General features: G+C 37.2%; 2 protein-coding genes across 2 annotated transcripts in view; one reads left to right on the forward strand and one right to left on the reverse strand.

The window, feature by feature from the left end:
• Nucleotides 1–25,633, forward strand: part of CERKL (ceramide kinase like) — a 129,505-nt gene extending 103,872 nt beyond the window's left edge. Inside the window, exons 6-14 of the mRNA XM_033229405.1 lie at nt 7,121–7,195; nt 7,957–8,134; nt 8,212–8,271; nt 9,039–9,064; nt 9,160–9,268; nt 12,078–12,174; nt 23,574–23,746; nt 24,571–24,638; nt 25,539–25,633. Of these exons, the coding sequence (XP_033085296.1) occupies nt 7,121–7,195; nt 7,957–8,134; nt 8,212–8,271; nt 9,039–9,064; nt 9,160–9,268; nt 12,078–12,174; nt 23,574–23,746; nt 24,571–24,638; nt 25,539–25,633 (881 nt within the window). The remainder of the gene's footprint in view (nt 1–7,120; nt 7,196–7,956; nt 8,135–8,211; nt 8,272–9,038; nt 9,065–9,159; nt 9,269–12,077; nt 12,175–23,573; nt 23,747–24,570; nt 24,639–25,538) is intronic.
• ITGA4 (integrin subunit alpha 4) overlaps nt 23,567–27,320 on the reverse strand; it is an 82,261-nt gene continuing 78,507 nt past the window's right edge. Inside the window, exon 28 of the mRNA XM_033230975.1 lies at nt 23,567–27,308. Within this exon, the coding sequence (XP_033086866.1) occupies nt 27,213–27,308 (96 nt within the window). The 3' untranslated portion in view covers nt 23,567–27,212. The remainder of the gene's footprint in view (nt 27,309–27,320) is intronic.

The raw sequence follows: 27,320 nt of genomic DNA on the forward strand, positions 1-27,320 counted from the left end.
AAACCATCAGTATATGGAATGGTTATTATTCTCCTTTCCCATAAAAAGATCTAATGATCACACAGTAAGAAGCAGGAAGTTTCAAAACAGGGCCCTCCAGTCTAGCTGCTTATAATTCCATATGAGGTGAATATGGTAACTTGCATAATTGAAGTATAACCAGATAACCTTGCGAATGCCAAAATTACTTGTGACTGGAAGGAGGATAAGGTTTGGAAGGGTGAGATTCTTAAGGGCAAGGCTTTTTAATCTTTCTGCTCACTGCCACTTTTTAGCATCTAGAATAGACTATGCCACAGTGATGCTCAGTGAAGCCTATTAAGTGAATGCATGTAAAGAAGACTTTATATAGTAAATGACACTTGGATTAGGCCTTAAAATGGGTTGGAGCTGGCCTGGAAAGGTGAGAATGAGTTATTTTCTTGGCTGCAGAAGTAATAAAGCAAAGGCAAAATCCAGGCGTGTTTGAGGAATAGTGAAAAGGCCATTCAATGAAAGATTATGATATCAAAATAGGTCCAACCATGGAGGCTCCTGCATGCCACAGTAAGGGCTCTGAATTGTATTTCATGAGCAGTAGGGAATAATGGGATGTTTCAGAGCAAGGGGGCAACCTGATTGGAGCTTGTTCGAGGATTCATTTTGCCTCACCGTGTGGAATGATTAGAGGATGGGGGCAGGAGAAAGTAGAGGTCAGAGACAGGGAGAACTGTTAGAGCAACGCTATGATCCAGAAAAGACAAAAACATCATTCAAAAACTGATTGTATTACACAGTCACTCATTCCAAATAATTTAAATAAATGATAGTGAAGGAAATTATTTATTCATTTTAAAAAGTCACACATTATCACTAAAAAGCAGAATATTTTCCTTTATGATTACAGAAAATAATGCACATGGTTGAAAAATTCATATTTTGATAACTTTATTCATTTAATATGGATTTTAGTATACTTAGTATTGTTGATAAGTTGAAAGAGCATAAGATATTCAAATGCCCTTTTAGAGTCAGAATTTAAAAGGAGAGAGAGATTCAGATATAATCTGATAATTCTAGAGTATATAGGAAAACCTAAAATGGTTTCTAAGTAGAAGGCAACAAGATAATTTTGACTCAGAGAGAAAAATGATGCATTTTGGGCCATCTTTTCATGGCATTTTATTTCTTGACCTTTTTATTTTACTTTAGTAGTTCTGACTATAATGGTGGAAAGTTTCCACCATTTCCCTCCATGCAAAGTGGATGTGCTTAGGACACTTCATTAGTACTTAAATTCCTGAGGTCATTCATCTACTGCCATACATCAGAAATAGAAAGATGGGTGTCCCTTACAGGTATGCATTTGACATAAATTTGGTGGTTGGTTGTAAAAACTGGTGGTTATTCTTATGTTTTTAATATGTAATTCAGATTTTATAAAGGAATAGCATTGAGTTTTATCACTATTACAATTTTTAAGAGTATTTCTGGTTTGGGGAGCATTTTATGTATTCTTTGGATATTTGTAGTAATGCCATTTTAACATGTCTTGTTTAGAAGACACAGTATGCTGCCAAAACTCTGGTCATTGTATAGGAGTTCTAGCATTCTAATTCTGTCTAATAGGAGGGGAAAGTCATGTATGGGATATGTTTAATATGAGGACTCTATGCCTAATCAGGGCTTTTGATAGAGAATGGGAACAAGAACTAGGCAGGAAGTTTTCAAGCTGAACATGAGGAGACAGTGTGCCTTTGAAGCCATTTGCCTCCTGGAGAGAGACACCCAGAGGGAGAGTGTTTAGTAAATTAATCCACTGAGCCAACAGACTAAGCCACTGAATTATGGTCAGACTCAAATGGATCAGATGTGGGGAAGCCTGTATTTGAACTGCTGGCCATTAGGAATGGTGTTTGTTGCTATGGGAACTGGTACTAAGGAACTATACTGAGAGAATCTGATTAAAGGGGGAGGGGGAATGGAGGAAAAAAGCCCGAGAGGACATAAAAATAAAAAAGCAATCCAGTTGTTGTAAAACAAGGCTCAATCCACATACTGATGGCTGTGAACCATATATTCCTATAGAGTTTGCATAAATAAATTCATGCTTTCCAATTAATTTGAGGAGAATAAAATATTGCCAAGGGACTGTTAATTTCTATGATATTTCAGGCAAAGAACCAAAGTGTAGGTGCCGTTTTCATGAGAATTTCAGATATGCTTGACTAGGAAGTCATTACATCACATTTATCTGTTTGGATGTGGGAGACATTAACAGCCTTATGAATATTCATGGTGTCTGGTTAATTAAGTTAATTGTTCTGCAGAAGTGCTTGCACTTCCAAGGACAATTTTTTTTTTTTCCCGCCTCCATAGTTTCTCTCTGGTATTTCATCAGTAATTCTTTACATGAACTGCTACTTCTGTCCTTACTTTTTGTATTTGGAACATTTTAGCAGCTCTCGGGAGGGAGTGGTGGGCAAAGTTTCTGGTAGTGTTAAGAAAAATAACTTTCAGGCTAATTAAAATGTTTACCTTGAGGTAGAACATTTATAGCTTTTGTGAGAACATTAAACTTACACCATTGTTACTTATGTGAGCAGCACGTTCTTTTGGCATGTAGACATCTTTTCAAATAGAGTACAGTTTCCTGAAACAAAATGTAATCCAGCTTTCAGATTATCCCAACAAAATATAGAACAAGCTATCCTTTTGCAATCTTACATATGCTTTCTCATAAACTTTCCTTTTTTCTTCAGAGTGTCAAAAACCACATTTAAAGACTGAGGTTCAGATTAATGAGTAGTCAATGACTAAAATAATTTTCTGACTTCTAGTCATGTCCGTTGTCACTGCCAACTTCTACAGAATTTAGAGGAAAGTTGCAAAACCTGAGAAGACATGAACAATTTTTAAAGCCATCTCTAGCATTCTAAGGAAAATTTGTACTTGGGCATATTCAGCATACTTCAAACTCACAGGGAATAAATGGTCTATATTTACTTAAGTCATGATATGTGTCATTCTCTATTGCACATGACATTACATTATGTTTTTTAATAGCCTTTCTAGAGGAATGCTTTTATGGTCTACTCCTAATTAACCATGGTAATGGAGGAAATGTGTTTCATGGAGTACTATGATCCATCGATAATTCTAAATATCTCACTCTAATTATGTGGCCTCCTCCAAAACCTTTACCACAAATCTGATTGGGAAGCACAATGGATTGACTTATTTCCTCCTTTTCTCCCAATCCATTCCAGATTTATTAGCAATTAGATGGTCAAAGGGCAGGCTGTAGAGGGCCACAAGATCATTGGAAAGGCCTGGATAAAGATCCACTGAGTAACAGGTTTCTACACTACTTGTTTTCAAAACTTAGGGTCCATAGACTCACCTTGTGAACTTGCTAAAACAGAGATATGTGGGTCCTCCCTCCTCCAAACACATTCTGATTCCATGAGTTGGAAGTAGAATCTAGGAATATATGTTTTTAACAAGTTCCCAGGTAATGATGCTGCTTGGACCATGCATTCCAGAGAAGTTTCTCACCAAGTCACTGTGCATACAAACCACCTGGGGATCTGATAAATTGCAGACTCTGATTCAGTGTGTCTGGAATGGGGCCTGAGAGGCAACATTTTAAAAATATTTGTTTACTTTCATTCATACTTCTATTACTGTTTTAGTACCCATTATCCTTATTTTTAAATGAACAAAAATTATATATATTTATTGTGTACAATGTGATGTTTTGAAACATGTACACATTGTGAAATGGCTAAAGATAAACATGCATAAAACTGATATAATGACCACATACTGATTTTACATTGAGAACACTTAAAATCTCTCTTAGAAATTTCCAAGTATATAATGCATTGTTACTTAACTGTTGTTTTAGCCTGTTCTCACGCTGCTATAAGGAGATACCCAAGACTGGGTAATTTGTAAACGAAAGAGGTTTAATTGACTCACAGTTCAGCATGGCTGAGGAGGCCTCAGGAAACTTACAACCATGGTGGAAGGCAAACAAGCAGCAAGGCACATTCTTCACAAGGTGGCAGGAAGGAGAAATGCTGAGTGAAGTGGGGAAGAGTCCCTTATAAAACCATCAGATCTCATGAGAACTCACTATTACAAGAACAGCATGGGGAAAACCACCCCCATGATTCAGTTACTCCTACCTGGTCTCTCCCTTGACATGTGGGATTATGGGGATTAAAATTCAGGATGAGATTTGGGTAGGGACACAAAGCCTAACTGTATCAACTATAGTCACCAAGTTGTATAACAGATCTCTTGAATTTATTCCTTTTAACTGAAAGTTTATATCCTTGACCAGTATCTCCCCAATCCTTCCCACCCTTTAGCCCCAGTTACCACCATTTCACTGTTTGCTTTTATGAGTTTAAGTTTTTCAGATTCTACATAAAAGTAAGATCATGTGGTATTTGTCTTTCTGTGTCTGTCTCATTTCATAATGTCCTCCAGGTTCATCCGCATGTTGTAAATGACAGGACCTCTTTAATGCCAAATAGTATTCCATTGTGTATATAAACAACTGATTGTCCCTAATCTGAAGACCTAAAATCCAAAATGCTACAACATTAGAAATTTTTGAGTGCCAGCATGATGCCACTACTGGAAAATTCCACACTTCATGTGATGGGTAGCAGTCAAAGTACGGTCTAACCTTTGTTTCATATAGAAAAATATTTTAAATGTTATGTAAAATTATCTTCAAGCTATATGTATAAGATGTATAAAACTTTTGCCGGGCGCCGTGGCTCAAGCCTGTAATCCCAGCACTTTGGGAGGCCAAGACGGGTGGATCACAAGGTCAGGAGATCGAGACCATCCTGGCTAACACGGTGAAACCCCGTCTCTACTAAAAAATACAAAAAACGAGCCGGGCGAGGTGGCGGGCGCCTGTAGTCCCAGCTACTCAGGAGGCTGAGGCAGGAGAATGGCGTGAACCCAGGAGGCGGAGCTTGCAGTGAGCTGAGATCCGGCCACTGCATTCCAGCCTGGGTGACAGAGCAAGACTCCGTCTCAAAAAAAAAAAAAAAAAAAAAAGATGTATAAAACTTTTATGTTTAGACTTGGGTCCCACCCCCCAGATATCTCATTACACCAACAGTGTAAAAGTCTTCCTATTTCTCCACAGCCTTGCCAGCATCTATTGTTTCCTGACTTAATAATCGCCATTCTGACTGGTGTAGATGGTCATTGTGGTTTTGATTTGTATTTCTCTGATGATCAGTGATATTTAGCTTTTTTATATGTGTGTATATATATATATGTTTGTTGGCCACGTAAATGTCTTCTTTTGAAAAGTGTTCATATCCTTTGCCCACTTTTTGATGGAATTGTTTTTTTCTTGTAAATATGTTTAAGTTCCTTATAGATTCTGGATGTTAGACCTTTGTCAGATGGGTACATTGCACAATTTTTCTCCCATTCTGTAGGTTGCCTGTTCACTCTGATGATAGTTTCTTTTGCTGTGCAGAGATTGTTTTCTTGATTTCTTTTTCAGATAGTTGTAAGTGTACAGAAATGCTACTGATTTTTGTATGTTGATTTTGTGTCTTGCAACTTAACTGAGTTTGTTTATTAGCTCTGACCGTTCATGGAGCTTTTAGGGTTTCCTAAATAAATAAGATGGTGCCTACAAACAAAGGCGATTTAGCTTCCGTCTTTATGATTTGGAAGCCTTTTATTTCTTTCTCTTGCCTAATTGCTCTGGCTAGAACTTCTAGTACTATTTTAATGAGAGTGGTGAGAATGGGCATTAATGTCTTCTTGAGGTACAAGACATTGTTTCTCAACTCATGCGAGTCATTTTAATAAGCACTCAAGTATTGTCATTCCTGCTTGACAGCAGGCCATATTTTGAGTAACAAGGGTCACAGCATAACTTGCCTTTTGGTGAATCAGTTGGAACCAGTTTGCCAGTTCATTACAATAAACTTTTCTTTGCATTGGTATTACTAAAAGTAATTGTACTTATTTATTATTAATAATTAAATGTTTATTCTTAGTTACCTAAAAAATTATGATTTTAATGACCTCTTGGTTGATTATGGCTAAGCTGCCTCAGCTGCTCCAATTTAGTAACCCAAGTACATATCAGTTCAAAGTAACACAAATGTAAGCAATTACGTATGATCACATAGAAATGCTTCTGATTAGCAAAATCCAGAGGCCTGGTCTTTGCCTTGATAACCGGAACACACCACCACATCCATGCTTTCACAGCTCTTGGCTATTATTGGACTTGTTATATTCTTTAATTCAAGAAAAATTATAGCTGTATTCATTCTGTTCTTAATAATTTTAAATTCTCTTTAGCCTCCCGGGAATGGGAGGGGCTAGCTGGCATTGTCCCCTGTATCTCAGATTTCAGTCACACATAAACATTAAAGGGGCTTGACTTGGGGAGCTCTTTGCCTCTGTGGACTGGTGGGAAAATCCAGGTGTCTTAACTTCTAATAATCATGAAAATCAGAAATCATAATGTTTCAAATACAAATCTTCATACATGGAAAATACAATGGAATTAAACATTTTCTTCAATGTAGGAGACATTTGTGAGATAACGGGATTCTCATTTGGCTAAGAGCTTACCTCTAAGACTCATTAAATGTATTTAGAGCATATTTTTTGTAGCTTGTATTTATTTTATTTTTCTGAGCTATTATTTGGATTATTTTCTCTTTTATTTATGTATGCATTTGTCTCTGCTCCCCAGTCGCATCCTTTTGCTGTTGATCCTCATTTTGGCATTGAAGCTAAAAACCCATTCATTAAGGTTAGATGGAGTGGGCTTTGATATAGCTAGCATTTGGGAGGTAGAAAATAGACATTCGTGATCAAAAAAGCTGTAAGCGGTTACTATAAACTATTTGTAAATTCCTAAGTAATTTAAATATTCAAATAATTGTGTAGACATTTGATGTGCATCTATAGTGTGAATAAGAACTTCTAATATTCACATTAGCTTTTCTGATTTTATAAATTCTCATTTATTTTTCATCTGAACATTGCAGAATGACATCTATATAAAGTAAGAGCAAATGTTAATTGAACACATTCTACCCTGATAGTGCATGTTTTAAAATTGCTTTGGCAGGATCTACCAATGTACTGGCACATTCTCTTCATGGAGTTCCTCATGTGATAACTGCAACATTGCACATTATAATGGGTAAGAATTCTTCCAAAGCAGTTCACATTTTATAAGGAAATTTTGATTTATATAAGGAAGGCTATCTTATTTCCATCAGACTTTAAGGAAAGGCAGGTTCTTTGTCTCTCAAAGTAGAGAAATGTTTGACTAAAAAATAAAAAAGTAGTGCTTTACTATGTGGACTGCCTGTCTTTTCAAAATACTTGCTTTGTAAAGAGTAGTAAACTAAGTTTTACTATAATCTCTATAGAAAAAAAATGTAGTGTGCTCAAAATAATTTTATAACTAGATGAAGAAAATTAATGCATACTCCTTAAGTATATCCAACACTGATGTAGGACTGTACCAAGACTCTAGGACTAAGATTATGTTATTAACGAAAAAACATACCAGAAAAAAAATTTCAGCCAATGTATGTCTATAGATATTTTATTATCCCAATTAGTAGAAAGCATATAAGCTCAGGTATATGTAATACCAAACTACTGCAAAATCTAAGTTTACCTTGTCCATCTATTTTAACTTCATTTCTTTGACCATGTTTCATAGAAATAGCAATAAGCTGAAAAATTTAGTACTCTGTTTCTTCACTAGCACCTGAGCAAGTTAAAAATGGTAATTGTAGTTACAGATAAAGGGAACTGAAGAGAAAGTGAGGATGTTCATGGTCTACTGTACCTTGAGATATTCTCCTATAAGCCAATAAATATGCTCTCTCATATTTGCTGTTTTGATACAAGTCCTGTACTCACTGACTAATATTTAATATAATATTCAAGGGCATGTACAGCTGGTCGATGTCTGTACCTTCAGCACCGCTGGCAAGCTTCTTCGCTTTGGGTTCTCAGCCATGTTTGGCTTTGGTGGAAGAACTTTGGCTCTGGCAGAAAAATATCGATGGATGGCCCCTAACCAACGGAGAGATTTTGCTGTTGTTAAGGCATTGACAAAACTTAAGTAAGTCTTTTTCTTAAACCAGTAATTTTGTATCCCAGGTTCAATGACTGTTAATAACAAATTTCATTATATTTTAGGGCAGAAGACTGTGAAATATCATTTTTACCATTTAACAGCTCTGATGATGTGCAAGAAAGGTAGGTAAAAACTCAATGTAATACAGATAACCTATGTCTGTCTTTAAAGCATAAAACATTCTGACAAACAATTGATCAGACTTAGGATCTTTGGTTATTTTTCTAACACAGTAGTAAAGAATATAGAATCACAGACTCTTACAGGTCCTAGTAAACAAATAACCACTTGCTCAGCCTTTTTGTCTTCCTCCTTCTTTCTTTCCTCCGTTCCTTCCCGCTCTGTCCCTCCCTCCCTCCCTCCTTCCCTTCCTCCCTCCCTCCTTCCCTTCCTCCCTCCCTCCTTCCCTTCTCTTTTTCCCTTCCTTTTCCTTTTCTTTCGTTTATTTTTTTTTCCTTTTTCATTTCCTTCTTTTCCTTTTTCCCTTTCTTTCCTTTTCCCTTTTCTTTTGCTATTTATTGAGTGCCTACTATATGCCAGGCACTTTGAATACAACAATGCATCAAAAAATGAACAAAACACACAGTTTTGTCCCTCATGATAATTTTGGTCTAGTGTGTAATATAAATATTAAAGCCATATTAAAGAAGGGTTATAGTCTTTAAAGAAATAGTAAATTATTGTTCCTTATAATACTAGTGTATCTTTAAATGAATCAACACATTATGTTGGCAGCAACAAAATTGTACGTTTTTATTTACTATCTAATCAAAGAAAGTGACATATGTAATGATGAGTTCTCTAATTTTCTCATATTTAATAGATTTGTGTGTGTGTGTGTGTGTGTGTGCATTGCCTGTTTTATATCTTTGTTTTTTCTTTCTTTTAGGAGGGCACAGGGATCTCCCAAATCTGGTGAGTACAAAAGTATCTCCTTGAGAACTGTGCCAGGTTCTGTTGACATTTTGCTCTGGTGAGGGAAAATAACCAATCACTCTCATTACCTTTAGACTGTAATGATCAATGGCAAATGATCCAAGGTCAGTTCTTGAATGTCAGCATTATGGCAATTCCTTGCCTGTGTTCAGTGGCACCTAGAGGCTTGGCACCTAATACCAGGTTAGTAAGCATTTTTATTGAATTGTTGATACATTTCTTATAGACCATTTTTTTCCAGGATATCCAATTAACTTAGTTAGCTAGAAACTTAACAGGTAATTTATCTTTGTATATTAGAGAGTCTAAGGGATTTGTCGTCACAGTAGGTTGAGAACAATTGTTGAACTGGAATAATTAGCAGATAATCATTGACTATTTAAGGTCACTGAGGCTAAAATATTTCCTAAGTTTTATTGATAGAATTTTATGCCTACTTTGCTTGATTTATTCATTTAGTTGTGGAGAACATTATATTAAATACTGATATTTCTTGTGAATGTCTTTGCTTTCCAACTTTAATGCAAACATAAACATCCTTAGCATGAAAAATCACATAAATGTATATTTGATACTGTATTAGTCTGTTTTCATGCTGCTGATAAAGACATACCCAAGACTAGATAATTTACAAAAGAAAGAGGCTTGATGGGCTTACAGTTCCACGTTGCTGGGGAGGCCCCACAATCATGGTGGAAGATGAAAGGCACATCTCACATGGCAGCAGACAAGAGAGCTTATGCAGGGAAATTCCTATTTTTAAAGCCATCAGATCTCATGAGAGTTTTATTCATTACCATGAGAACAGCACAGGAAAGACCCACCCCATGATTCAATTATCTCCCACCAGGTCCCTCCCACAACACATGGGAATTATGGGAGCTACAAGATGAGATTTGGGTGGGAACACAGAGCCAAACCATATCAGATACCTTTAGTCAAAAGAAACATTTCAGTTCTATTTAATGTGAATAGTAGAACATATCAATCTCCTGCCCACATTTTCAATTGAATGAAATATGAGACGTCTTATATATATCTTTTTATCCATAGGATATAGACGTTCCTTGTCTTGCACATTCTTCTTAAGCAGCTGTCCATTATGGGGCTGAAAATATTTCTTTCCTAAATCCAATTCTGTAGAGCGTAGGAGAAAGGATCATGTGTGTTGTGAAATATAGCCAATAAACAGGGAAATATTCGAAGTTAGAGAAGAAAACAGAGAAACTGCAAACTTGGATATTGAAAACCCAGATGACAAGGTCCTCATTAATTACATCTAGTGCTAAAACTTGAAAGGAGTATTTTGAACCTTGTGTGATTTAGAAATTGAGCCTGGTGGTTTTCCCCAACACCCTCAGAAATCCTAGATAGCTGTGCGCTTTTGTAATGTAGTTTCCCTGACTAAACTTGAAGACGTGGCTAGCTGAGCAAGGAGCTATGTTTGGCAGGACTTGAGACAATGTTTATCTAACCCTGTTTGTCCAAGGACCTTCTTGGGAGGGTAGACGTCTTCTGGGAGCAATTGATTCATAGCTCCTTCAAAGCTATTCCGTAAATGTTCAGCTTGACTAGAATTCCACTGTTTACTTTCCAGGCTTAATCAGTATTGATGAATTTTTCAGAGAAGGATGACTAATTAGAGATTTCTTCTGTGGTTTATAATCACAACATGCTATCTTTGCAAAGGCCTTTCGATCAAGACTCATTTGACCAGAGATTTTTCAGAGATGTAGCTTCTGATGATTCAGGATGATTGAACAGGAGATTTCACTTTCTGCTTCTTCCCCCACCATGATAAATAAAAATTTATGTTAAAGTATCTCAGTGCAAATTGCCAATAGGAACTAATATTCTTGTATTCTAAGTATTCTAAGATTAAATATGTTCATAGATGTGAGACATTTAAAGCAGTGTCAGCCATGTATGTTGTGTTTCTATTTCAAGTAAAGATTGCAAAGCAGGCATAGGATAATGCTTTTAATGTTTATAAAATTAAGCAATTAAAAAGATGCACAGTAACACTACCATGAATGTTTTGGTGCTGTTTATTTTTAATTGGGAAGAAGAAGCATGATGGAAAGAGTGCTGAGCACCTGGAGTATTGGTGCTGATGACCATTTTTAATCTGTGTGCCTTTGAACAAATCACTGAAACTTGAAGTTGTCTTTTCCTTCTACGTGAAATGAGTGAATGATGAGATAATCTCTAAGGTCCCTTACAGCTCTGACCTGAGCTTCCATAAGACACTAAGAGCTCTTTTTTTATTTTGTTGTTAGATTAACTTCATGTTTGCACTGAAATCAAGCTAGAAGTCATTTGTATGTATTTCTGCAAACTGCCTTCTATAGCTTGATGCATTTGCAAGTGGCTGTTTTGGCACTAAATCACACCTCTGAATTTTCAGTCTCATATATTGGATGGAACAGTTATGCAAGATTAAAATGTTCAGTCATTTAACTGAACATGTGTGGCAGCATTTGTTCACTCCATTTCATCCATCCAAAGGACACTTTGATTTATTTCATTTCCTATGTCACTTAGACCTTCTGTCCATAAATAAATATTTAAATCACACTTTAGATTTTAGAAAATGTTGAGCTATTTGTTACACCATTTGTGCATATTAACTATTCTATAACTTTTAACAACATAGTTTCACATTTAGAGTTTCTAATTACATTGTATTTTAAGTTATGTCTTGATATGTGAGTAGGAAGCTTGATGGTTTGTTTTGTAAAATGCTCTAATGTAAGAGCTTATTGAGAAGGAAGCCAATGATTTAATAAAACTCATTTGAAAGCCTGCATCATTTAAAAAATAATAGCAAGATACGGTTTATGAATTTTAGGTAAATGTAACATGGTGATTTATCTATCTTGTCCAATACTTTCAATAAACAGTATTCTTGTCATCAGGAACAGTGTGTCATAATTTTTGATATAATCTCTCAGTAAACTTCTTAATGTCTAATAGAAATATTTAATTTCAGATTAAATAATGGAAGTATGGCTCTTATAATTGCCCGAAACACTTCTCGGCCAGAATTTATAAAACACCTGAAAAGATATGCCAGTGTAAAAAATCAGGTATAGTAAATTCTTTTTGTTACTTATTTGTAAAGCTATTAATCATGTAGAAGAAGATGCTACAAGAGTTGACATCGAGTCCTGCCTCATAAGAAGGTTTTATTTTCTTCTGAATATATTAAACTTTTTTTCCAATCTGTTTCATCCAAATTTTGAAAAGCATCCACCAGTATTAATATAGATTGGCCTTTTTTGAATGATGAATTAGTGGTTATGTATATATAACCACAAAGATAAAATAGGAAATGTAGTGTTATCTTGCAATGTGAAATAAATTAAAGATAAAATTACATACTCAGGCTGTTCTTCAGAATGAAAAGAAGTGAAATTTGAGAGTGTAGCCTTCTTGATATTATGGCAGCAGACTTTCTAAAGTTATGATCTTTAGATCTTCCTGACATTTGTTTGCATATCTGCCTATGCTCATTGATTGAAATAGATCTGTAGATATGTATTTAAAAATATGACTTTTATATAAATATTCATTCAAAATGAGGATGTGTGAAGATATATATTTCCACTTAAGTGATTTGCTTTAAAAAGAAACTAACTATTACAAACTATATTATTTTGGCAGATATTTTGACCTGATTATTAGGAAAATGATCCTGGAAATATGTGAATTTCTGAAATTGTGAGTCTTTCAAGTACATAGGTATGGTTGTAAAACCGTATAGTTTCACACATTTTTTTTTGTTTTTTTTTGAGATAGAGCCTCACTGTGTTGCCCAGGCTGGAGTGCCATGGCGTGATCTCAGCTCACTGCAACCTCCAGCTCCTGGGTTCAAGTGATTCTCCTGCCTTAGCCTCCTGAGTAGCTGGGATTACAGGCTCACGCCACCACGCCCAGCTAATTTTTATATTTTTAGTAGAGACGGGGTTTCACTATGTTGGTCAGGTTGGTCTTGAAAGTCCTGACCTTGTGATCTGCCCATCTCGGCCTTCCAAAGTGCTGGGATTACAGGCGTGAGCCACCACACCCGGCCCCCACATTTTTAAAGTTATAAAATGGTGCTTGGATAAAGTTGGGAGAGCACAGATGGGAGGAGGAGGAGGAGAGTAATCTCAGCCAATGACTGGCAGCTGAACCTTGCTTATGTACCATAGCCATTACAAGTCTCTCCATTTTTGCCTCATTATATTTTCAAACTTTCTTAGGTCATCTTCATGAAGTTTGATCTTCTGTCTATAACATTATTTGATCCTCATGTATTGAACAACTAACTGGGCTGCTTAGGAACGTAAATCATAAAAAAATTAGATACAGTCCCACTTCCTTATATGACAAAGTAGATCAGCAGAGATAATGTAGGTTGTGAGCCTGTGTAACAACTTTATGTATGTGTTTGGGTGGAATATGGAGACTTACTGATTTTTCAAAGGAATGTATGCATTTTCACATTTTACTAAATTTCTAAACATTAAAATCAATTTTTTAAAAACCCAAAGCACTATATATTCATTGCTGTTTTTAAGTCAGAAAATAGAAACAAGAAAATGATTTTAAGCACTCAAAAATTCCATGTTCCTCAGGATAAGTATCATTACATTGGAAGAAGTTTTTCCAAATCCTTTTGTATTACATAAATGAGAAGTTAAGTGACTATTAACCTCACTCATGTACCCCTATTTGAGAACTTAAATCGTCTTAACCTATTAATGTACCCCTGAGAAGTTCTGTATTTATTTTGGGGAGGTGTATGTTGCACAAACTGTTTATGGAAGGTCTCTTTTGAATTTGCCCATGGGGCAAGTCTCTCAGGCAAGTTTTGTAAACAGTCTTTTTTTTTTTAAAATCAATTTACCTTTCTTCTGATTTTAAAAGCAGTGGTTCCCTTACACATAAAGACAGACATACAGAAAATAATACAAATCTGTGTCGATAGGAAGATGCTTTCTAAAAGAGATAATATTATGCAGGATTTATCATATTTTTTCATGTACTCTACCAGGCATATCTTGCTTTTGACACAAGAAACAGTTGCCTGTGTGTGATTCACTGGCCTTAACTCTGATTTATTTATCAACTTTCAAAAATTAAAATCCATGCTATTTTTTTTTTTTTGCAAATAATTCTAAAATATTTTGCATAGTGTATATAGTAAGAATAATTATATTGATTCCCAGGGTGACTGCTTTCAAGCAATGTTAATTTGATTTGTTAATTATCTACACAGGTGTGTGTATTTAGGCTCTTTCCTTCATGGTGACATTAAAAATGTGAATATATATAAATTTTGTAAGATTATGAAAATCAGATCTATGTAAAAATCATATCTACTGCATAATTCGTAGCAGTGCTGGTATTCAGGAAGGAAAATGTGACAATTCAGTTTAAGGACAGTAACATCAGCTTCTCTGAACCATGTTTACCAGGTTGAATAAGCGAGTGTTACTGTATAACACTATAAAACAGATTGAAACCACCATGTGCAGAGTGGCTCCTGTTCCTTCCCCATCTCTGTGTAAAATTAGATAGAGGGTGAACACTATCCTTCAAAGTCCTTGCAGCTCCATCCTATTGCTTTGCCCCCCTTCTCACTGTCCACACTTTTCTCTTTCATTGTGACCATTTTTGGTAGGGAGTTTAAAACCTTAAATGTGAGTGCTTCCCCTGGGATTTGTTTACAGCGCTCTCATCTTCTTAGGATGCCCTCTCCTGGATGGCCTCATTGCCCCTGACTTTTGAACTATCTGAACATCATATACTCCCAAGGTTGTGTCATCTCATCTTATCTGCAGAACCTCTATCTCTTCTTTTTTTTTTTTTTTTTTTTTATTATACTTTAAGTTCTAGGGTACATGTGCACAACGTTTTATATCATGTATAACTCCCCAATGCAATCCCTCCCTCCTCCCCCCTCCCCATGATAGGCCCCAGTGTGTGATGTTCCCCTTCCCGAGTCCAAGTGATCTCATTGTTCAGTTCCCACCTATGAGTGAGAACATGCGGTGTTGGTTTTCTCTTCTTGTGATAGTTTGCTAAGAATGATGGTTTCCAACTGCATCCATGTCCCTACAAAGGACGCAAACTCATCCTTTTTGATGGCTGCATAGTATTCCATGGTGTATATGTGCCACATTTTCTTAATCCAGTCTGTCACAGATGGACATTTGAGTTGATTCCAAGTCTTTGCTATTGTGAATAGTGCCGCAATAAACATACGTGTGCATGTGTCTTTGTAGTAGAGTAATTTATAATCCTTTGGGTATATACCCAGTAGTGGGATGGCTGGGTCATATGGTACATTTAGTTCTAGATCCTTGAGGAATCGCCATACTGTTTTCCATAATGGTTGAACTAGTTTACAATCCCACCAACAGTGTAAAAGTGTTCCTATTTCTCCACATCCTCTCCAACATCTATTGTTTCCTGACTTCTTAATGATTGCCATTCTAACTGGTGTGAGATGGTATCTCATTGTGGTTTTGATTTGCATTTCTCTGATGGCGAGTGATGACGAGCATTTTTTCATGTGTCTGTTGGCTGTATGGATGTCTTCTTTTGAGAAATGTCTGTTCATATCCTTCCCCACTTTTTGATGGGGTTGTTTGTTTTTTTCTTGTATATTTGTTTGAGTTCTTTGTAGATTCTGGATATTAGCCCTTTGTCAGATGAGTAGGTTGCAAAAATTTTCTCCCATTCTGTAGGTTGCCTGTTCACTCTGATGGTAGTTTCTTTTGCTGTGCAAAAGCTCTTTAGTTTAATGAGATCCCATTTGTCAATTTTGGCTTTTGCTGCCGTTGCTTTTGGTGTTTTAGACATGAAGTCCTTGCCCATGCCTATGTCCTGAATGGTACTACCTAGATTTTCTTCTAGGGTTTTATGGTATTAGGTCTAACATTTAAGTTTCTAATCCATCTTGAATTAATTTTCGTATAAGGGGTAAGGAAAGGATCCAGTTTCAGCTTTCTACTTATGGCTAGCCAATTTTCCCAGCACCATTTATTAAATAGGGAATCCTTTCCCCATTTCTTGTTTTGTCAGGTTTGTCAAAGATCAGATGACTGTAGATGTGTGGTATTATTTCTGAGGACTCTGTTCTGTTCCACTGGTCTATTTCTCTGTTGTGGTACCAGTACCATGCTGTTTTGGTTACTGTAGCCTTGTAGTATAGTTTGAAGTCAGGTAGCATGACGCCTCCAGCTTTGTCCTTTTGACCTAGGATTGTCTTGGCAATGCGGGCTCTTTTTTGGTTCCATATGAACTTTAAAGCCGTTTTTTCCAATTCTGTGAAGAAAGTCATTGGTAGCTTGATGGGGATGGCATTGAATCTATAAATCACCTTGGGCAGTATGGCCATTTTCACGATATTGATTCTTCCTATCCATGAGCATGGTATGTTCTTCCATTTGTTTGTGTCCTCTTTGATTTCACTGAGCAGTGGTTTGTAGTTCTCCTTGAAGAGGTCCTTTACATCCCTTGTAAGCTGGATTCCTAGGTATTTTATTCTCTTTGAAGCAATTGTGAATGGAAGTTCATTCCTGATTTGGCTCTCTGCTTGTCTGTTACTGGTGTATAAGAATGCTTGTGATTTTTGCACATTAATTTTGTATCCTGAGACTTTGCTGAAGTTGCTTATCAGCTTAAGGAGATTTTGGGCTGAGACGATGGGGTTTTCTAAATATACAATCATGTCATCTGCAAACAGGGACAATTTGACTTCTTCTTTTCCTAACTGGATACCCTTGATTTCTTTCTCTTGCCTGATTGCCCTAGCCAGAACTTCCAACACTATGTTGAATAGGAGTGGTGAGAGAGGGCATCCCTGTCTTGTGCCAGTTTTCAAAGGGAATTTTTCCAGTTTTTGCCCATTCAGTATGATATTAGCTGTGGGTTTGTCGTAAATAGCTCTTATATTTTGAGGTACGTTCCATCAATACCGAATTTATTGAGCGTTTTTAGCATAAAGGGCTGTTGAATTTTGTCAAAAGCCTTTTCTGCATCTATTGAGATAATCATGTGGTTCTTGTCTTTGGTTCTGTTTATATGCTGGATTACGTTTATTGATTTGCGAATGTTGAACCAGCCTTGCATCCCAGGGATGAAGCCCACTTGATCATGGTGGATAAGCTTTTTGATGTGCTGCTGAATCCGGTTTGCCAGTATTTTATTGAGAATTTTTGCATCGATGTTCATCAGGGATATTGGTCTAAAATTCTCTTTTTTTGTTGTGTCTCTGCCAGGCTTTGGTATCAGGATGATGTTGGCCTCATAAAATGAGTTAGGGAGGATTCCCTCTTTTTCTATTGATTGGAATAGTTTCAGAAGGAATGGTACCAGCTCCTCCTTGTACCTCTGGTAGAATTCAGCTGTGAATCCATCTGGTCCTGGACTTTTTTTCGTGGTAGGCTATTAATTGTTGCCTCAATTTCAGAGCCTGTTATTGGTCTATTCAGGGATTCACCTTCTTCCTGGTTCAGTCTTGGGAGAGTGTAAGTGTCCAGGAAATGATCCATTTCTTCTAGATTTTCTAGTTGATTTGCGTAGAGGCATTTATAGTATTCTCTGATGGTTGTTTGTATTTCTGTGGGGTCGGTGGTGATATCCCCTTTATCATTTTTTATTGCGTCTATTTGATTCCTCTCTCTTTTCTTCTTTATTAGTCTTGCTAGCGGTCTGTCAATTTTGTTGATCGTTTCAAAAAACCAACTCCTGGATTCATTGATTTTTTGGAGGGTTTTTTGTGACTCTATCTCCTTCAGTTCTGCTCTGATCTTAGTTATTTATTGCCTTCTGCTAGCTTTTGAATGTGTTTGCTCTTGCCTCTCTAGTTCTTTTACTTGTGATGTTAAAGTGTCAATTTTAGATCTTTCCTGCTTTCTCTTGTGGGCATTTAGTGCTATAAATTTCCCTCTACACACTGCTTTAAATGTGTCCCAGAGATTCTGGTATGTTGTATCTTTGTTCTCATTGGTTTCAAAGAAGATCTTTATTTCTGCTTTCATTTCGTTATGTACCCAGTAGTCATTCAGGAGCAGGTTATTCAGTTTCCATGTAGTTGAGCGGTTTTGATTGAGTTTCTTAGTCCTGAGTTCTAGTTTGATTGCACTGTGGTCTGAGAGACAGTTTGTTATAATTTCTGTTCTTGTACATTTGCTGAGGAGTGCTTTACTTCCAATTATGTGGTCAATTTTGGAATAAGTGCGATGTGGTGCTGAGAAGAATGTATATTCTGTTGATTTGGGGTGGAGAGTTCTATAGATGTCTATTAGGTCCGCTTGGTGCAGAGATGAGTTCAATTCCTGGATATCCTTGTTAACTTTCTGTCTCGTTGATCTGTCTAATGTTGACAGTGGAGTGTTGAACTCTCCCATTATTATTGTATGGGAGTCTAAGTCTCTTTGTAGGTCTCTAAGGACTTGCTTTATGAATCTGGGTGCTCCTGTATTGGGTGCATATATATTTAGGAGAGTTAGCTCTTCCTGTTGAATTGATCCCTTTACCATTATGTAATGGCCTTCTTTGTCTCTTTTGATCTTTGATGGTTTAAAGTCTGTTTTATCAGAGACTAGGATTGCAACCCCTGCTTTTTTTTGTTCTCCATTTGCTTGGTAGATCTTTCTCCATCCCTTTATTTTGAGCCTATGTATGTCTCTGCATGTGAGATGGGTCTCCTGAATACAGCAGACTGATGGATCTTGACTCTTTATCCAGTTTGCCAGTCTGTGTCTTTTAATTGGAGCATTTAGTCCATTTACATTTAAGGTTAATATTGTTATGTGTGAACTTGATCCTGTCATTATGATATTAACTGATTATTTTGCTCATTAGTTGATGCAGTTTCTTCCTAGCCTCGATGGTCTTTACATTTTGGCATGTTTTTGCAATGGCTGGTACCGGTTGTTCCTTTCCATGTTTAGGGCTTCCTTCAGGGTCTCTTGTAAGGCAGGCCTGGTGGTGACAAAATCTCTAAGCATTTGCTTATCTGTAAAGGATTTTATTTCTCCTTCACTGATGAAACTTAGTTTGGCTGGATATGAAATTCTGGGTTGAAAATTCTTTTCTTTAAGAACGTTGAATATTGGCCCCCACTCTCTTCTGGCTTGTAGAGTTTCTGCCGAGAGATCTGCTGTCAGTCTGATGGGCTTCCCTTTGTGGGTAACCCGACCTTTCTCTCTGGCTGCCCTTAAGATTTTTTCCTTCATTTCAACTTTGGTGAATCTGGCAATTATGTGTCTTGGAGTTGCTCTTCTGGAGGAGTATCTTTGTGGCGTTCTCTGTATTTCCTGAATTTGAATGTTGGCCTGCCCTACTAGGTTGGGGAAGTTCTCCTGGATGATATCCTGAAGAGTGTTTTCCAACTTGGTTCCATTTTCCCCCTCACTTTCAGGCACCCCAATCAGACGTAGATTTGGTCTTTTTACATAATCCCATACTTCTTGCAGGCTTTGTTCATTTCTTTTTCTTCTTTTTTCTTTTGGTTTCTCTTCTCACTTCATTTCATTCATTTGATCCTCAATCGCTGATACTCTTTCTTCCAGTTGATCCAGTCGGTTACTGAAGCTTGTGCATTTGTCACGTATTTCTCGTGTCATGGTTTTCATCTCTGTCATTTCGTTTATGATCTTCTCTGCATTAATTAGTCTAGCTGTCAATTCTTCCACTTTTTTTGAAGATTTTTAGTTTCTTCGCGCTGGGTACGTAATTCCTCCTTTAGCTCTGAGAAGTTTGATGGACTGAAGCCTTCTTCTCTCATCTCGTCAAAGTCATTCTCTGACCAGCTTTGATCCGTTGCTGGCGATGGGCTGCGCTCCTTTGCAGGGGGAGATGCGCTCTTATTTTTTGAATTTCCAGCTTTTCTGCCCTGCTTTTTCCCCATCTTTGTGGTTTTATCTGTCTCTGGTCTTCGATGATGGTGACGTACTGATGGGGTTTTGGTATAGGTGTCCTTCCTGTTTGATAGTTTTCCGTCTGACAGTCAGAAGGACTGTCTGTTGGTCTGTTGGAGATTGCTTGAGGTCCACTCCAGACCCTGTTTGCCTGGGTATCAGCAGCAGAGGTTGCCAAAGATAGAATATTGCTGAGCAGCGAGTGTACCTGTCTGATTCTTCCTTTGGAAGTTTCCTCTCAGGGATGACTCCACCCTGTGAGCTGTCAGACAGAGTCGTTCGCCTCTGCACCGCCCCCGCTGCTTTCCCTATTGGACCTCAGCTGTGGGCTGTCCCCAGAGGTGGAGTCTACAGAGACAGGCAGGTTTCCTTGAGCTGCTGTGAGCTCCACCCAGTTCGAGCTTCCCAGCGGCTTTGTTTACCTACTTAAGCCTCAGCAATGGCGGGCGCCCCTCCCCCAGCCTCGCTGCTACCTTGCGGATAGATCGCCGCAGACTGCTGTGTTAGCAGTGAGGGAGGCTCCGTGGGCGTGGGACCCTCCGGCCAGGTGTGGGATATATTCTCCTGGTGTGCCTGTTTCCTTAAAGCGCAGTATTGGGGTGGGAGTTACGCGATTTTCCAGGTGTTATGTGTCTCAGTTCCCCTGGCTAGGAAAACGGATTTCCTTCCCCCTTGCGCTTCCAGGTGAGGCGATGCCTCGCCCTGCTTCAGCTCACGCTGGTCAGGCTGCAGCAGCTGACCAGCACCGATTGTCCGGCACTCCCTAGAGAGATGACCCCAGTACCTCAGTTGAAAATGCAGAAATCACCGGTCTTCTGTGTTACTCGCGCTGGGAGTTGGAGACTGGAGCTGTTCCTATTCGGCCATCTTGCTCCGCCCCTCACCTCTGTCTTCTTGTATGCCACAGAGGTTCTGAAACTCACCGGCATCTGGAGGCCAACATGTCTACAGCTGACCTTATCTTTTCCCCTAAAGTTGTTCCTTCTGTGTTGCTCTGTGCGGGTCAATGGCACCACTTTCTACCCATCCAAGTTACCCTGGATTGTTCCTTCTTCCTCATTCCTCACTACCAGTCCCCTAACTTGTTCTGTTGGTCTCCTCTTAAATGTTTTTAAAATTTCTCCCTCACCTTAATTCAAACTTTAATCCTTTCTTGCTTACAGTAGCCTCCTTTTGTCCTTCAGGTTCTCTGGCCTTGTCTTCCATACCTCCTTTTAGAGAAACTTTTTTCTAAGACACACATTTGATCTCTCTCCTGCTTAATTCTTCAGTGCCTTACTCTTGTTGTCAGAATAATATGGAATTTCCTCAGTCTGGAGTACGCGGCCTTTGTATCCAGGTCCCTGCCTATGTTGCAACTGTATCTCTTATTAACACCCTCCACCACATTCCCAGTGTTTTGGCATTTTATTCATTGACTAAGGTTGCCATAACAAATACCATAGAAAAGATGGCTTAAACAAACCAACGTATTTCTTTCATGGTTCTAGAAGCTAGAGCTGCAAGATGATGTCAGCAGGTTTGGTTTGTCCCGAGTCTTCTCTCTCTGGCTGGCACACGGCTGCTTTCTCACTGAACCCACAAGTGAGTGGTCTTTCCTCTGTTCATCCCTGATGCCTTTTCCTATATCCAAATTTCCTCCTCTTATAAGGACACCAGTCGTATTGGATGAGGGCCTGAAGACATCATTTTAGCTTAATCACCTCTTTAAAGATCTTATCTCCAAATAGTTATATTCTGAGGTATAGAGGGCGAGAATTTCAACACAGGAATGTGAGGGCCAAGGGACATGATTGAGCACCTAGGAATCACACTGGATTCTGTGTAGTTGCTTGACCATGGTTTGCCTCTAGTTTTGTAAATGCTTCCTCTCTCCAGACTTTCTTCTCCAGGCTAAATATTCTATGTTCTTTAAGGCTCAATTCAAATGGGAAGCTTTCCCAACATCCATAGACTGTTTGCCTCCTCTTGTTTCCTGCATTGAACTTCACGCTTGCACCATCATTGGCACTTTTGTGTATCACAATTGTAACTGCTCACTTCTCCTCCCCATGCCCCAAACATACCCTCACACAGGATACTAAGCTCTTAGCTCCCTAAAGTCCCACTTAACAATGTCTGTGGCTTCACAGTTAAAGCATTTGAAGGATGGCTAGATCTTCATTTTGTGAGGTGTGCACATGACAACTGATGATTTAAGATAATAGACTTACTGGTGGTGGCTGTCAATTCTTGGCATTCCTTGGCTTACAGCTGCATCACTGCAGTCTCTGACTCTGCCATCCTTGGCATTCTTCTCTCATAAAGACATCAAGCATATTGGATTAGGGCTCACCCTAATGACCTCATCTTAAGTTGATTCTACCTGCAAAGACCCTACTTCTAAACAGGTGACATTCACAGGCACCATGGGTTAGGACTTGAACATAGTTGGGATGGGGGAGGGAAATGTAATTTAGCCCATAACAGGCAGTTGTTGATAATTCATTTAACACACACTAACATGAATGATTATGTAGATAATTCTACAAGGATGAGGCATGTAGCCAAGGCTTTATACCCAAGGTGAGAGATCTAATGCAGTTACTGTCAAACAGTTTTGCTTGGGGCCCTCTAGTTCTGAACCTCAGTCACAGCAGCTGATGCCATGATATCATGTACTGTTTAACTGTGTTTACAGTATAAACCGGAAAGTCAGCTGGACCTTGGTATTTACATATGTAAAATATGGGTGTTGGGGAAAATGCTAGTTTTCTATCAACTTTTAAAACTATGTGTTGCATTGAGGTTTATATGTGGAAAAGAGGAAAAACTATGTAGATGGTGTTTAATTAGGAATATATCTCATGTCATTTATCTGAAAACTGAAATGAGTAGTTACGCATTTCTGCTAAAGTTACTTGGCTATATTTTCTTAATTATTTCAGAAAATACATAGTGCTTTTTCAGTGTAGTTTCCTTAGGCAAACAAGAAAAAAACACAAGTAGAAATTTACCTTGCACCATTCTATAGTGGTAAGTAAACAGTGATCTTGCAGTTCGTGTCCATTGTTAAAGTGGGAATGGGGCAAGCAAACACCTGTTAAAATCCGTATTTGATTGGCTTTCTCTTTTAAAAGAAGACATACATCCCATTTTATCTTCAGAGGTTTAGACCTGTGTTCTTCCAAATTAAATTCCAAGTGTGAAACTTGCACTAGTTTGCTCTATGTCAGCTAAACGAATTGACAAGTTGATAAACTCAATGGATTATACGTCTTCTGTATCTACAGGCCAGCATTAAATATTATCTTTAATTGAAAAATCTACAGTATCATTATTGTATGCAATTTCTCACAGATATGTACTATTTGTCATAAAACAAGATTTCTAGGTGCTAGATCTAAACCCAAAAGGCTTCGGATAAGAGATTCCTTCTTCCAAAAAAATATTGGAGATCCCTGCTCATAGTCTCAAAGCTATTAAAATGTCAGCATACATGTTGATATTTACTTGTGAGAGAGGGCACAGTGAACTTTGTGTTAGTAGCTAGAGATAAACTAATGATTATTTGTATTTATTTTTAGTTCAATTTTCCATTTGTTGAGACATACACTGTTGAGGAAGTAAAAGTTCATCCAAGGAATAATACTGGTGGATATAATCCAGAGGAGGAGGAGGATGAAACTGCTTCAGAAAATTGTTTCCCTTGGAATGTAGATGGTGATTTAATGGAAGTTGCATCAGAGGTCCATATTAGGTAAGTCTTAATTATTTCACCGCTTTATATGTCAACCAGTAAATGTAAATCTAGTGGTACAATGAAAGCTCTCTTCTCTGAATTATCAAAGCAGGCAGTCGGTTAGTTTTTAAAAAATCAGTAAATCAGGGAAGCATGAAGAGACATGCACAAATTTCAATAAATAAAAAGTAACCTTACATTTATTCACCAACTGTTTTGTACAGCGTGGTTATGCATGTCTACATTGCCTTTCTAATTTATTGTTGTGCATAAACTACAGATAATGTCTACAACTTCCATTTTGGATTTTTTAAAATGGATCAAGATCTTAAACCTTTTAGTGGAGCCATCTGAGTAGTCAAGTGTTAGGTTTTAATCTTTCCATCTTAGTTTCCTCTCACTCATAATTACTGTAACACGTTTTGTTCAGCAATTTGCTTTTATTAGGCCTTTACAAAGCATTCAACTTCCCTTTGGAACAATTTTATATAGCAACTGGTATAAGCAGGTTTAGGAACCTACAAACTCATCCTTGGTAGGCATTGTGACACTCAGTGGTTAGCATGCAGGGGTGCCCACTAGACATGGGTGTTCTAGAGGCATGACTGACTGTTTTAAAGAGGCAATGGAGAACATTAGACAATCAAGGAAGTCAGTTATTACTGTTGTTGATTTTTCAGACCTCAGTTTTCTAGATTACAGCTGTGTTTTCTACATGACAGCTCTTGTGAATGCTATGTTATGAATTTGTATTTGGCATTGTGTACCATACTTATTAGGTGTATGTGTGAAAAATAACAAAATAAGTTGATGAAATAATTATACATGTGTTTTCTTTACAGATTGCATCCAAGACTTATCAGTCTTTATGGAGGAAGCATGGAAGAAATAAATGATTCCAAAGTAACAAGTAATTGTTTCTAAAAGAAAGTGCAAACTAGAATTTTAATATAAAGAAATATGGCCATGCTTTAAACCTGTGGTCCCCACCCTTTTGGGGACCAGTTTCATAGAAGATAATTTTTCCATGGATGGGGGAATGGTTTCAGGATGAAACCGTTCCAACTCAGATCATCAGGCATTAGAGTCTCATAAGGAATATGGCACCCTAGATCCCTCACATACCAGTTCACAATAGGGTTCGTACTTCTATGAGAATCTAATGCTGCTGCTGATCTGACAGGAGGAGAAACTCAGTAATGCTCCATTGCTCTAACTTTCCGCTGTGTGGCCAATTGGGGATGCCTGTTTTTTAAACAGATATTCCAATATAAATTGCTATTTTTTTATGTTACTAACAATTAGTCTGTAGGGCTTTAAAAGTCAAGATGAAATACCGATTCAAATTCTGGTTTTTACAGTGTGTTTGTTGGACACACAGAAAACTTTGCAACCATCATAGTACATCAATATTTAACCTAAATAATTTGGATTCTTTTATTTTTCAGGTTTATGTTAAATTTCCTATATTCTGGTATAAACATAATACAGATTTCATAAGTCTACCGTGATTTTACTGCTCCCTAATACGGAGCAGTTAAATTTCAAAATCACATAGTTTGCCAAAAAAGAATAACCCATCCCTGTCTTCTTAAAGTGGTAGGGTTTTTAAAATTCATCATACAGGTAACAAAGCTGATAACATATTATTTTGAACTGGGCAAAACCTAGCCCCATATGTAATTGTGTTCCTCTTGTATCTGAGAGGCCTCTGTTGGACAATCATAGTACTCTGCTTTTACTGTGCTCAAATAACCTGAAATATAAAGTTGTTTCTGAGTAGGAAAGAACCAAATTTAAATTTCCTTAGCGACCATCCTGGAGAAGACACTTCTAAATCGGGGCTTACATTTTTCATCTATGATCCTAGATGTTCTCCTGAAAGAACGACTCGACTTCGTATAACGATACAAAGTTTTTTAAAAATACGTAAAAGTTTATCCCTGTGTATACACACTCTGGGTTCAGGAGGTTTTGTGCTTGCGTTTCACTACTCAAATCCCTTTACAAATCTCAGAACATTCCTCACCATCACTGCAGGCCTGTGAACAGATAACTTTCATCAATTAGGATGACTGGCTAGTGGCAGGGACTTCATATAAAGAAATCTTTTCCAGAATTGTTTTTCCAGATTGCCCTCTAATTTGATCACTTCCTATAATGGATGTTCAAAATTTGGCCACAGCTCTCTTATGAAGACAGAATCAGATAAAATTATATTCTGCAATTATCTATCATAGGCATAAAATAAATATTACAAAAATGATTGTATTTGCAAATAAAAAGGTATTTAAAGAAATTAAAATCCAGAAAGTTATTTCATTTAAAATATAACCTCATATAATATGAACAAACTATAAAAATATTTTAGCTGTCACTTAACATTTTATGAAAATTTTATATTCACTGTATACAAACTGAACCAGTATCTTTCAGCTAAATTTATGAATTCTGTTTCTTCATTTCCATGCAAAGGAACACTTACATTTGTAAAGAGTAACAAAGAATTACATCCAAGCAAATATTTGTGTGATAGTCAATATTTTACACAGTACATGATACGTATGAAGTATAGGCCCCCTAGTCTTTGCACAGCTTTGATTTTAAAGTTATTAGTGAGGTATGGTTTCCATATTTTTAAAATCAGTGTATATCAGCTAAAGTGCAACACTCACACAATCTTTTGTTTCAGAATATAAATTCGAATATTTTATAACAAAAGATTTGAAGATGGTTCTTAACTGTTTACTCCTGGGTATGCTTGATAAAGGTGTGTAAATATATACCTAAACACATGTATATATACAGAAAGATGGGGAAATCCATAGCTGTATAAAAATAATTATCCAGAAGTCATTTCATTAAGCTCAAACCAGTGTACATGTTCAGTCTGAAGTTTGCCCATTAGGCCTATAATCATAGTCTGCTAAAAAAACAAAACCCATAGGAAATGTATTATAAATAAAGGGCTTTAAAGTGATAATGGTCCACTTCCACTCATTAGAAAATTTGGGAATAGCTCTCTAAAAAATTATCTTTTTAAAGAACATATTTTGAACAAGTCTCAAAGATGTATTTGAAATGAACCTCTGCCTACCCAGGGGGGTTCATTTTACCGAGGCAAGCACATATGGTAAGTAGAATTTCAAGTCTAAGACTTCTCCAGTATGATTTAACTCAGTTATACTTTCATTTCAAGATATCTTCAAGGATTTACTTTTCTTGAATAAACTGAATGCTTTAGTGTTTCTCTACCCATTTAAAAGCTGAGAGATTATCTTCGGCTGTATTATTACCTTTGCAGTTCTTCTTTCTCAAAGAGTAATCATTGCTGAGATTTTCCCCTTGCATGAAGACATAATATGTCACAAGATCATGAGTAAAAGAAGTCCGAACAAAATTCATTTTTTCTTGTAAACAGTGTCTTAAATTTCTTTACTACAACCTGAGTCTGTTTTCCATTCTCTCAATTTGAAAGAAGTCCTTAATCATCATTGCTTTTACTGTTGATGTAACTCCAGCTGTCTCTTCTGTTTTCTTCTTGTAGGATAGATTTGTATTGTCTTTTAAAGAAGCCAGCCTGAAAATAGCA

The sequence above is a fragment of the Trachypithecus francoisi genome, unplaced genomic scaffold, assembly GCF_009764315.1.
Source record: "Trachypithecus francoisi isolate TF-2019V2 unplaced genomic scaffold, Tfra_2.0 Lachesis_group13, whole genome shotgun sequence".
Taxonomy (NCBI): Eukaryota; Metazoa; Chordata; class Mammalia; order Primates; family Cercopithecidae; genus Trachypithecus; species Trachypithecus francoisi.